Source organism: Nematostella vectensis, chromosome 7 (assembly GCF_932526225.1).
Source record: "Nematostella vectensis chromosome 7, jaNemVect1.1, whole genome shotgun sequence".
Taxonomy (NCBI): Eukaryota; Metazoa; Cnidaria; class Anthozoa; order Actiniaria; family Edwardsiidae; genus Nematostella; species Nematostella vectensis.
Genome location: NC_064040.1, coordinates 15195235 through 15208040, shown reverse-complemented (window position 1 = coordinate 15208040; position 12806 = coordinate 15195235). Strand labels below are relative to the sequence as shown.

Below are 12806 nucleotides of genomic sequence, written 5' to 3'. Positions count from 1 at the left end.
CTCGTTATGACATAACCAGTTTCGCCTTAATCCACCCGTCCAAACCGTCAAATTCACGTGACCCAGTAAATCCAAGATGGCCGCCAAGTTCCAATCCAAGATGGCCGCCATTGTATAATAATCTCCTAAACAGGACTTGGCTCTATGTTAACAAAACTTTCCTTTCAATTATAATATATATAATAAAGAGCTACATTCAAGGATTCAATTGAAAACATATCTAGGAAAGCAATTTCTTCTGGTTTTCAGCTTGGTATACTTTTAATCTCACGACATAATCTGGAATATTATATAAATCTTAATCCAGCTTGTCTTTTAACTTTTTTTAAACCGTGAAAACAAGAGCTTCGTTTTAGCATCAGAACCCATTGTTTAGTAAATCTAGAGCTTTTGATACACACTTGCTCATTTCACTATTCGTGCTAAAGCAATCAAGCGTTAAGTCTTTTTTTTTTCAAATGACGCTGATAGGGGGGAGGGCAGCACACTGACCATGGAACTTCCTCAACTACCGTAATGCACCGCGAACCTCGTTTGGTGCATGCTTTAAAAAAGCGTGCGCTTCATTCTGTTTGTTGAGGTGTGCCTTAGGGTAGTGCGCACGCGACCTTTGAGCTGGAATCCTCTATTGTTTAGCGTATTAATTAAGTAGGAATTGGGGAATTAAGGGGAAATATTTTCCGGAATCACACATTCCTAAAGAACATAGCAGCCCTCTTTTGGTCAGAATCGGCTAGGGTTTCTTAGAAAACTTAACTAGCACTTATAAAAAGATTTCACGCTAGTTATTATGTATAATAGTATTTAACTTAACCATTTTCACGGTAATTATACAATGGCGGCCATCTTGAATTTTCTGGGTCACGTGAAATCGACGGTTTGCTTGGGTGGTTATGTGTCATAAAAATTGTCAATAAACAGATCCATGGTGACAAAGCTCCGTTAAAATGTTTTTCAACCTCGCCATATGAAAAATCGTTTGCTTAACACATTGACCCCTGAACCGGCCTGTACCGGCTTTGGGAAGTACCCACAACCCAAAAAATTCATAAATTCAAAAGAAACACGACAAGATGAAGATACTCAGGCATCAGTCTAAGGGATAAATGGTCTTGCAGATATGCATCCAACCAAGGTGTTGGCATCTACTCTTAAGCCAAATAATAGCACAGGTTCTTTGACAAATCTCAAATCGAACAAGGAGAGAAAAGCAGAATCACCCCTCTCAATAAAACGCTCAAAATACCACACAAGGGAGAGAGATCAGCAAACACAGCTCAAGACACAAATAGATACCTTTATTCTGATCCTCCAGGTACATTTCCTTGGCCTCAAAACACAATGCCCATTCCTTGAAGGATTGTACAACCACGAAAATATGTTTACGTATTGCAAAGCATTCTGGGAGATACAGGGGAAAATTCACGAGGGGAGGGCCAGTCAACACTCCTCTCCCCAAAGTCAGATGGTTTTTTATAAGTCTTTTCACCCCGAAGCCAAACGAATCAATTCCAGGTCATACAGACCCAGAATAGCAGTGTAAACAATTTTGCAATCAATTTGGTTTCAGAAAAGACACCATTTAGGAGAGCTGTGGTGATTCATTAGAAAATTATTTTCTCATCCGGGCAAAGCCAAACAAGAAAAAATCATCATGAATCCACCTTTGCTTGCAAATATCCATAAGCAAGGCACTCAATTATGCCCCAAAAGACTTCATGATGTCCTGAGACACTCTCCTAATATGCTCATAGCTGTATTTTTGATGAAAAATACAAGCAACCATCAACTTGTGCTGGCTTCAGCACATCGACGAGGGATTAAAAGTGGGGACCGCAAAGCACTGTTGGAAAGCTTGGATACCGCTGACTAGGTGCAGCTGTGTTTGACTTTGACGGGCTGTATAAAACTCAGAATAGGGGGGGAGGTATCTGTTTTCAGTCTGTTTTTTGTAAATTCAGCTCCAAAAAAGCCAGGAGTCAATGGGTTAATGAAACATGCCTGTAAAACTGTAAGTACCCAAACTTGGGCGTGGCATCCCATCAAAAACTGTTCACGGCATAGATGTTAATCCATATACAAGAGTAAAATCATTAACTAGCATATTTAGTGTGTTTTATATTCATTTTTATCATAGTAATTGCACCTCTATAGCTCTCGAAGTATCGTTGTGAGGGCGTTGCCCTTGTAACGGTAATATGAAATATATAAACCTTTATCTACATGAGAAAGTTTGGGCCCGTACATTATTATTAAGTGTATGTTTCCTTCATTTTTGTGATAATCAATTCCACCCCTATAAAACTGGAAGTACTTGTTTTTGGACGTGCCATCCTATCTAGAATTTATCGTGGTGCAAAGATCAATCAAACTGCCAAATTTCATAACCCTACTATTAATTTGAACAATTCTGCACCATTTTCCTGCACTATTGCGCAAGGATACACCTAGTGCGGCCGGACAGATTCCGACGTAGTTGCATTTTCAGCGTTGAAGACCGTTTGGAGGGCCTGGCTATATCTGACTGCTAGTTTGTTTTCAAAAGAGAGTAATGATAACGTGATGCGTATATCTACAGGGAGCGTATTTCTCACCTTTGGAATTCTAAGGAAAAGAAATTTTGACATAGCTTAGTTTTACAGAGGGGGATATGATATGGCTATATCAAGGTTGCTCCTGTGGCGGGACGATCTTACTGATGGCAAGGGTTTAAAGTAATTCGGAATACTATAGAGTCCATTCTGGCATTTAAACATAAAAACAAGGTCCTTAATGATAACGTGATGCGTATATCTACAGGGAGCGTATTTCTCACCTTTGGAATTCTAAGGAAAAGAAATTTTGACATAGCTTAGTTTTACAGAGGGGGATATGATATGGCTATATCAAGGTTGCTCCTGTGGCAGGACGATTTTACTGATGGCAAGGGTTTAAAGTAATTCGGAATACTATAGAGTTTATTCTGGCATTTAAACATAAAAACAAGGTCCTTAATGATAACGTGATGCGTATATCTACAGGGAGCGTATTTCTCACCTTTGGAATTCTAAGGAAAAGAAATTTTGACAAAGCTTAGTTTTACAGAGGGGGATACGATATGGCTATATCAAGGTTGCTCCTGTGGCAGGACGATTTTACTGATGGCAAGGGTTTAAAGTAATTCGGAATACTATAGAGCTCATTCTGGCATTTAAACATAAAAACAAGGTCCTTAATGATAACGTGATGCGTATATCTACAGGGAGCGTATTTCTCACCTTTGGAATTCTAAGGAAAAGAAATTTTGACAAAGCTTAGTTTTACAGAGGGGGATATGATATGGCTATATCAAGGTTGCTCCTGTGGCGGGACGATCTTACTGATGGCAAGGGTTTAAAGTAATTCGGAATACTATAGAGTTCATTCTGGCATTTAAACATAAAAACAAGGTCCTTAATGATAACGTGATGCGTATATCTACAGGGAGCGTATTTCTCACCTTTGGAATTCTAAGGAAAAGAAATTTTGACATAGCTTAGTTTTACAGAGTGTGATACGATATGGCTATATCAAGGTTGCTCCTGTGGCGGGACGATCTTACTGATGGCAAGGGTTTAAAGTAATTCGGAATACTATAGAGTTCATTCTGGCATTTAAACATAAAAACAAGGTCCTTAGTTTCGTGCCCGTAGGAGAGGAGTAGTGAGTTGGCGTGCATGGTATGGTAGTTCAGCGCTAATTTTAGGTATTAATTTAGTCGCACGTCTGGAGAGTCACCAAGAAGCTTATGTCCGTAATAGCACGGGCAAACCAGACGAAATGTTCCTGTATCGAATATTATCTTTAATTTGTTCACCGAATATATCTGTTATAAAGCCAATTTCTTGAAGTTGTTGTCATAGATTGTTCCGTTTCAGCCGTGGTTCATAACAGTTTAGGCAATTTTCCTCCCTGATCTCGTTTCACCTCCTCTCCACTCGTAATAAGGTAGTGGTACCTATTATCGGACAGTGCCCTATTATCGGACACTCGTAAAAAATGTAAATATCTCAAACAATAGGAAAACACGCCGAAAAATGACCCATCGAGTCGAAAAAATAACATTCAGAAAACATGTATTCAAGCTTTTTACGAGTGTTTATTGTTTCGCAAAACTAGAAATAATTTTCTCTCACGCACCGCAAAATGGCGATTGAAATCCTCTCTTTGACTTGAATGCGCGAGGACGAAAAGAAGCCATAAAAAAGTCCAAGATTTAACGATCGTGATGAAAGTCGCTCGGCGAATCCGCCATTTTGTTGTTGATCTCCCAGGATGCTATTTGGCCTCTGTTTCCGTAGACACTTCGGGATAGCTCGAATTGTCCGTACCTAACCTCGGTTCCCTATTATCGGACAGTCGAGCAATCATCGAACGATTCAACGTAAATTTGATCGATCGATGAGCAATCTCACATTTCGCCGTACAGTTTGTCACTCGCGCTATACATGTGTTTTGAATCACTTGCTACGGGGAAGAAAGAGTCTCAAACTAAAAACTATCGTGAGTTTTGCAAAGTCCATATATAAACAATTATTGTCTGCAGTATTTTAATGAAAATGAAGCATGATTTTCCTGTTGTTTTTTTAGAAGAAATCTGCTGTCCTATAATAGGGCTAGGTATCCGATAATAGGCTTCACAACACGTCTTACGAACGATTGTTTTCTCCCAAAATTAACCATCGAATTTTTGTTAAATTGGAGAATTATTATGTGTAATAGTCAGTGATTTCTAGCTGTAAAATCTAAGACTCAATTGTGTTTTGTACGCGAGATATTCTAGCGTAAATCTAAAGTGTCCAATAATAGGTACCATTACCTTAAAACACAACAGGGTAGGAAGCACCTCGCCCTGGCAAACACACCTTCGACTCTTCGAGGCAACTTTTTCGGCAGAAAAAGCCTTTTCCTTCAGAATCATATATGCCATAGAAGAATAAGGCCAAAAGGCCAGAAATACCCTGCAATTTTTCGCTGCAAAGTCGAAATTTATCGTTCTTATAGGGTTCTGACAAACGGTCGGTCCAAGGAGCGCGGTCGGTGGACCGACTGTTTGTCAAAATTGCTTCGATTACACCCAATTTGCTATGTTTTAGGGGTTAGAATTGCTGTTGACAACAACCAATGTAATTGAATTTATTTCGTTGAAATCACAATGAATTCTTATTAGATATTTGCTCTTTTAAGTACCATTTTCATATATTTCCATTTATCATTAACTTCAAATCAGAATTGTTTCAACCCAGAATTTTACAAATTTAAATAGTGTAATAGTTTAATAATGTATTCCATGAACATGGAATACATTATGAGATACACAACGTAGCGTTAGAACACGAAATTTCTGCTAGAAAGAAAGGTGACCTCGAGTATCTTTCGATGATCATACAGAGACTTTTCAAGGCTACAACTGATTCATATCATATAATCCCACTGTTATGCTATAGACCTTTAGCGGCGGACCATTACAAAAGCGGGGGAGGGTGGGGGTGGGGAGATTTTTGTCGTGTATGTGTTTTTTCTTGTCTCATAGACGTACTTGAATTTTTTTTATCGTTGTTTGCATTTTTTCTGTCTGGTTAGGACTGCATGCATTCTTTTCCAGGCTTTTCATCGTGTATGGCTATTATTTGTTTCTTGCCCCCTTGTCTTCTTCACTTTTCTAATGGTCCGACCCTAAGATTACCCGTTAAGGTTACCCGATGGTCACGTGAAGGTTACCCGGCTGCACCCCTGTGGTTACAAGTGCGTATCCTCTGTTTGGCAGGCGTTATTGCTGTTTGAGTAGACGTGGTCTTCCTTTGGTGCCATCTCAATTTCATTTGCAGGCTGGTCAGCGGTTGGTCGTACGCATAGCAATGCCGCATAGACAAATGATCCAAATATGGTAATGCTCCCGGCCATGTAGAATGATGGGATGTATGAGTCGAAATGATCAGCCATCAGACCTATCCAAAATCTTCTAGTTAGACAATCAATGGTAACAACTTCATCCATACCGTTAGTGTCATCGCCCATATCTACGAGCATTGCTACCACTACAATCACCCGCACCTAAAATTAACACCAGCATCACCATCCATCACTATCACAGCCATCAACACAGGCTTTACGTTTAAGAGCCCAACTGACACCAGCGGATAGAACAACCACAGTCTTCAACACAGACAAAGTATCGACTCTGGCATAGGAAGAGTTAAAGGTGTTAAAATTCTTAGAAACAGACAACACATCGAGTGAGAGCTCGAGTTACCGAGGATTCGAATTATCAGGAGTTGGATTCCTGAGGGTTAAAGCTATTACGAGTTGGATTTCGGAGGGTTCAAGTTATCAGGAGTTGGATTACCGAAGGTTCAAGTCATCAGAAGTTGGATTACCGAGGGTTCAAGCTATTACGAGTTGGATTACCGAGGGTAAAAGCTACCAGGAGTTTGATTAGCGAGGGTCCAAGCTTTCAGGAGTTGGTTTACCGAGGGTTCAAGTCATCAGGAGTTGGATTACCGAGGGTCCAAGCTATTAGGAGTTGGATTACCGAGGGTTCAAGCTATTACGAGTTGGATTACCGAGGGATGAAGCTACCAGGAGTTGGATTACCGAGGGTCCAAGCTATAAGGAGTTTGCTTACCGAGGGTTCAAGTCATCATGAGTTGGATTACCGAAGGTTCAAGTCATCAGAAGTTGGATTACCGAAGGTTGAAGTCAAAAAGAGTTGGATTACCGAAGGTTCGCGTTATCGGAATTTCAAGTTATCAAAAATATTACCCCCGTTCAAGTTATCGGGAATTCGAGCTGGGTCTTCGAGTTATCGCGGTAGTCGGGAGTTCTAGATACCGAAGATACGATTAATAGGGATATCGAGTTACGGAGGGGTTTCATTGGGAGTCCATTGTACTCTTACCAGCAAGCGCGGGACCTGACGCCGCGAAAAACGAGATCATCATGTTCCCTTGGCCAAAAGCAGACGCCATTCGCTTGGGCCCAACACTATTCATTAACAGCACATTCAGCGTGGTTCTGAAGGTGCCATCTGCTATCCCGTAGAATATGGAGAATACGATAAGCCCTGGGTAACTACGGGCTTGAGTCAAGAGTATGGTGGATACACCACTTGTAATCTCCGCTGCCTGGTTCAAGTAAATCGGCTTGATCCACTTGATGTCGCAAAGTTTACCTACCGCTATCCGCGCGATGACTGATGTGCTACCGAAAAACACAAAAAGCGACGAGGCCTCGCTCGCACTTACACCCAATTCCAAGGCAAACTTAACCTGAAAACAACAAGAAATGTCACGCAAGTTAATTACGCGTAGAGGATTCAATGAAAATGCTATTTTTTAAAGCGCTTTTTTTACAATGTTTCTAAACACTTCATAAGCAAACTACGAGGGCGATTTCGTGCCCCTGAAGATGGTACGTCCCCTTATCAGTGAAGACTAGGGACTCACAGTCCCCAATGTAGAGGGCCAGGTTTTTACACCGCTAATACTCTCAAGCTGTCACGACCTGGGCTCTTGACTTCTGAAAAGTTCGTACCACTGAAATCGCACAGTTCTTCTAGGGGTTGGAAAAAGCAAAAACAGTCAAAGAAAAAGAATGTTGATACGCTTTTTAACGACCACTGGCAAATTCTTTTGTGAATCCGTTTAGTGAATCCGGTCCCAAGCATAAAGTGAATCAAGATAAAATGATAAAATGAATATCTCGAATGACAGAAGGCTATCATAAAATAAAATAAATAACAAACAAACATACCACGTGGATTGTTGCTGTGTGATGTCCAAAGGACGCGATCATGTTGGAAAGAACAGCTGTAGCATAAATCGGCCCTCGCCATATCGATAAATCGAACATACTCCGAAAGAAACTCCGACCTTCCACATTTCGTTCCCGCTCCTGCCCATCTTTTTCCACATTAGGATCAAAAAAGATCGTCAGAAAACAAAGTGCGACGTACAACCCCGCAATCAGCCTGAAAATGTTCCTCCAGCTCATGAACCCGAGTAAGAACTGTGCTAAGGGTCCCCAACAGATTGCGCCAGCGCCCACTGCGCTAGCTACGAAACCTATAGCCAAGGAGCGGTGCTTCTTGAAGTATAAGCCAATGATAAGGTATCCCGACCCTTGGATACAGCTGCTTCCAAACGCCGTGAAGAGACTGTGCGAAAAGTACAAAGGGATTATGCTACGAGGCAGCGAGCTCAACACAAATCCCGTAGCCGAGATCACGTGACCAATGGCGCAGATTAACCGACATCCATAGCGCTCGCAGAGTTGGCTGGATACTGCAATCAGGCATAGAAATGTGGCAAACTGGAGTGAGCAGACGAGCGCTGGAAAAGGAAGAGTTCAGAAGTTGATGGATGATGATGGAGTGTTTGTATTAAGATATGGGGATAAGGCAAGAACGAAGCGTGATAAATTCAATTAAACGGGTAGCCCTTATAATCAAATACATCTAAATAGAATAAGCGTTTTCAGGAAATGTGAGATCTGAAGTATAATTTTAGCGAAAAATTGATTAAAAAACAGTATTTTGTTTAATATTTTGTTACATATATATATGATTGGGTGGGACTATTATGTGTGCAATGAAAAGTAGTGTGGGTCTTTGATATTTTCTCATATAAGAACAACTTTCATTTTACAGTCTGGATGTGTTCTTATATAAATGGTACTTTATTCCCTAAAATCGGGCCTGGGTGTTCTTAATCGGCCACTTGCTCTTATACGAAATCAAGTTTCACGATAAACTGATAAACTAACCACAAGGATCCATCTTTACTCGGAAATCACGATTCGCGATTTTTAAAGAGCATAGATCACGATTCACGCTGATCAAATTTCGCCATTCACGGATCACGGCGAAGGAAGCAATCACGGATCACGGTTTTTAATTGGTCCTTTTCACGATTCACGATAAACGAAAAGGCCGTTCACGGATCACGAAAATAACCCTAACCGCCCCTGCTAATAAACCTCAAGATATTTGAAAATTATTTGCCGGAGGCGAAGTGAATAGCTATTCGCTGAGACTGAGGAGAATAATTGTTTTAGTATATACTTGGCGGGGACTGAACAAGACATTTGCTGTAATCATTTTCTCGAATTTCCGACTTCGTTTACCTTAATGGTCGCGCGAGACGAGGCATCACTTTTGACAGTTTTGTTGATGTTCGTATCAGTTTTGCCGATTTCGTTCGCTCTGAAGATTAAGGACATTTAAATCGATTCTGTTTTTCCACAGAATGCTTTCAACCACCTCGAAATACAGAACCTCCACTGAAGACATTGGGAGACGTTTTTTGTTTGTGTGCTTTGTGTCGAAAAGGTTTGTAAAATCACGTTTTATCGATGTCTCAGCCCCTTTAGTTTCCTTGTGTATCTTTTATTTGTTTTCTTGTGTCTCGTAACCGCTTTCTTCGAATTGTTGTTTTCACGGGAAGAGAAAATCTGATCTGCGTACGGGTCTGCCTACCAAAAATATGATCTGTGTATTGGCGCACAATATTTTACAACATGCTAACGGAATTGCAATCAGGGTAGGGATTGTAGAACAGCAAACATGCGCTGGTTATAAAGCATTTTATGTCGTATAGTTTTGGTGCTAATTCACTTATTCTCTTTTTTAGATTTATGATCTGTTGTGACGGCTGCAAGGGATTGTTTCACGGCGAGTGAAATATCACCCATAATTTCTTGAGAAAAGTGCATGGAATTTGGCATGTGACTACGGGGAAAAGTTTGTCAAGTTGACGTGTTTCATTGGAACGTTCATGACAAATTATCGTAAAAAAATTAGGTATGTCTCAACTTCAAGGTGAAATATATTGTCAACCTTCTAAGAACTGCTAGATGGCAGAGGGATTGCAATGCAAAAAAGAACCTAACAAGGGTAAATGAAAAATTCTCTTCCCCAGGGGGAAATCATCGGGATGGTTTCTCCAATTTTACAATCCCCGTGGTGTCCCCGGGGGTGGACCCCTTGGGCAAGCCGTTTACAGGTGCATGAGCTTAAAATGACTTTTGTTTATCGCAAATAAAATTTCAGCAATTTTCATTTCGGCGGGAAATTGTCGAAAACACAGGGGTATTGAAGCCGATTTTCCGTAAAGACTCCGGGGGGTACTCCCTTATATGGGCGAGACGGGGACGTGCCGCTGGACAGGGTATGGTTTTTTACCTCTCTGTCCTATATTTCAGGCCTCTCTGTCCTGAACAGGGTATATATTTCAGGCCTCTCTGTCCTGAACAGGGTTTATAATTTGAAGCAAGGCTGTCCTAAACATGGCACCGATTTCGTTGCCTTGCTAAAACTCGTAACCGCTTATCCCGCCGCCGATCTGATTGCCTTGCTTGCTCTCACGTGCTAACAGGGTCCTAAAATTGAGGGATGTTGTCCTAAAAACAAGGTTCTAAAATCAAGGGTGTTGTCCTAAACAGTGTATGGTTTTTCAGAATTTTTGTCCTAAACGGGGTCAGGTTTCAAAACCCCCAGCGGCACCCCTATACCCAAACACAGGCTGAGTACCCCCCCCCCCCCCGCGTACTCAGCCTATGACACTGAATCTACATTAATTTTAGCAAAAAAATGCCGTTTTAATGTAAAGCCCCGCAACTTCGGTTGCAAAAAGGAAGTTTTTTATGGTAATTTTACAAATCGACTCATTTTCCGAGTTTTAGCGGTGAAATACTGTCCATAATTTCCGAGATAGCGAACCAATCAGAGCGCGCGTTCCTATGAAATTCCCGCCAAGTTTTCCTTCTCTCTTTTTTTTTCCTTTTTTGTGTTCAAATGTTTCTATTTCATATACATTAATGCGTTTTATTTCCCTTCCTCTCAACATCCCACAGTCATCCTCAGGCGAACACGAAAGAAAAAGGGGAGCTTCCTGTGTCCCCGATCTCTGCGACAACCTGGGTCCGTGGATGTAATATGTGATCTTTCGTTAACTAAAACTGTGCACCATTCCCAAAGGTTTTAAATCAGGAAGCGAATGTGTGAATTTTAATAAAAAAAATCTTACTACCAAACACCTTTCATTCAGGGCCTCGATAGCTCATTGTTAACCTAAAGGCTTCATTCGAGGCTCTGAAACTAGGGTATATCTTACCAGCCTTGTCTCTTGTTTCATTGAATTCCTCCATAAGCACAGGAAGATAGACACCAAAACTGTACCCAACTCCCCCACTCAGCCACCCGGTCATAAACACACAGGCCAACACCAGCCACGCCCATGGGCCATCTTGCTTGTGTGGGGCACCCGATGTGCACAGCACCATGTCGAGGCTAGCAAGTTATGCAGCCGCTTGACCGAGAGCTTTGTGGCTAGGGGTCAGCGCGACTGGGTAGAACACTACTTTACACAACCCGCTCTCTGTCAAATAAGGACATCAAACAGCGGAGATTATGCACAGTCAAATCACCAAACGTCAACAAGTTGTCTTTCATTGTGTTTTATTACATTCATTCTCGGTCACAACAGCGGAGGAGCTCTGGGAACGAGAATGGTGTTTTTTTTTTTTATTATCTAGTTTCGTCCCATAGAATGCTAAGAAATAGACTTTTAGTTTACTCGTTTAGACACCGCGGCGTATATTTTAGGACGGCTTTTTAGAGGTCTTGTCTAGTTTACTCACTAATCATTTAATTCAACTAGATTTGCCGCCGAACGGCTGCATACCTCGAGCATGAGCATGACTGTTTAGTCTCTTAGTAGCCTCCTCCGCAGGCATTTCATAGACAAGAAAAAGAAAAAAAAAGGATTGGGTTTCCTGTGGCAAAAAACGGAAGTGACAAACCGGAAGCGCTGCTACTTCTCCTTAGTCGCCCTCCTCCGCAATTTCGCCACAGGTAACCTATTCTTTTCGTCCTTCCGCAATTTCGCCACAGGTAACCCATTCTTTCCGTCCTTTTCATTATGAGTTGCCTGCGGAGGAGGCTAGTCTCTTAGTATCCCTTGAACTCTTTTAAAAACAACAATAAACTCCCCTCCCTCAATAAATGACTTGTTCCATGCAGATAACGTAGCGCTTTATCACTTGCAAGAGCCAAAAGTTAAAACAAACAAATGAATTATAAAAATCTGGCGCTTACTTTTAAGAGTTATTTTTAGTCAGTATGCCGAGACTATCACGTATGTGCTCGAGCCAATAAGAGTTATGAGATAAATGAGAATATCGAGTTGAAGGGTCAAGCAAGTATCACTTTAATTGTCCAAAACATAGCCAAAAGCACATGTACAGACAAGAGAAGGGTCAACAAATGTAAAATTATTACGTGCCGCTATATTTTTTACAGTAAGAATACGTGCGGGGGTTCGAGATGCCTTTTTGCCCCTTGAAGACACAAATCGTGTGCCAAGAAAAATAGCTTTATGTTAAACCTTCTATCTGTTCTATATTGGCTATTCGAACTCGGGAACGGCCCATAGGATCATAAAATAAAAGCCACTATCTTACGGTTAGTTGTTACATTAAGAAACAACAGAAAATTGCACTTTAGCTTCACAATGACGACTTGATTTTTCTCGCGACATGGTTCCTGTTGTGAATGAAGGAGGACACAACGATACTGCAAACTGTGCAATTTGCACGATGCCCTAGTAAAGATCTCCTTCTGGAATGTGTTAAAAAGATATTTCTCGAAAAGGATTCTCTCTTGTACTTACCACTTATGAGCGGTAAATGGGCTTTGTTTTCTGCGGCTAGAGCGTCATTCGTGTTGCTAGCTGTTTGCAAGATGTGTATTAAGTAATTTTCTTGCGCATTGCATGACTGTTTTGTGACCC

At 41.1% G+C, this 12806-nt stretch overlaps 2 protein-coding genes and 1 long non-coding RNA gene across 3 annotated transcripts in view; 2 read left to right on the top strand and 1 right to left on the bottom strand.

The window, feature by feature from the left end:
* Positions 1-11131, top strand: part of LOC5511891 — a 17949-nt gene extending 6818 nt beyond the window's left edge. Inside the window, exons 5-7 of the transcript XR_004295994.2 lie at positions 9263-9346; positions 9648-9817; positions 10870-11131. The gene's annotated coding sequence lies outside the window, so the exon portion shown is untranslated. The remainder of the gene's footprint in view (positions 1-9262; positions 9347-9647; positions 9818-10869) is intronic.
* On the top strand, positions 3265-3868 carry LOC125568209. Its single transcript, XR_007312123.1, has 2 exons — positions 3265-3428; positions 3650-3868. It is a non-coding gene; the product is annotated as an uncharacterized LOC125568209 (long non-coding RNA).
* Positions 4098-12806, bottom strand: LOC5511892 (monocarboxylate transporter 3). Its single transcript, XM_001632219.3, has 5 exons — positions 12687-12806; positions 11130-11393; positions 7771-8348; positions 6917-7286; positions 4098-5966 (listed from the first exon to the last, which is right to left on the bottom strand). Exons 2-5 carry the CDS (start codon positions 11296-11298, stop codon positions 5758-5760), a joined length of 1326 nt encoding a protein of 441 aa, XP_001632269.3. The 5' UTR covers positions 11299-11393; positions 12687-12806; the 3' UTR covers positions 4098-5757.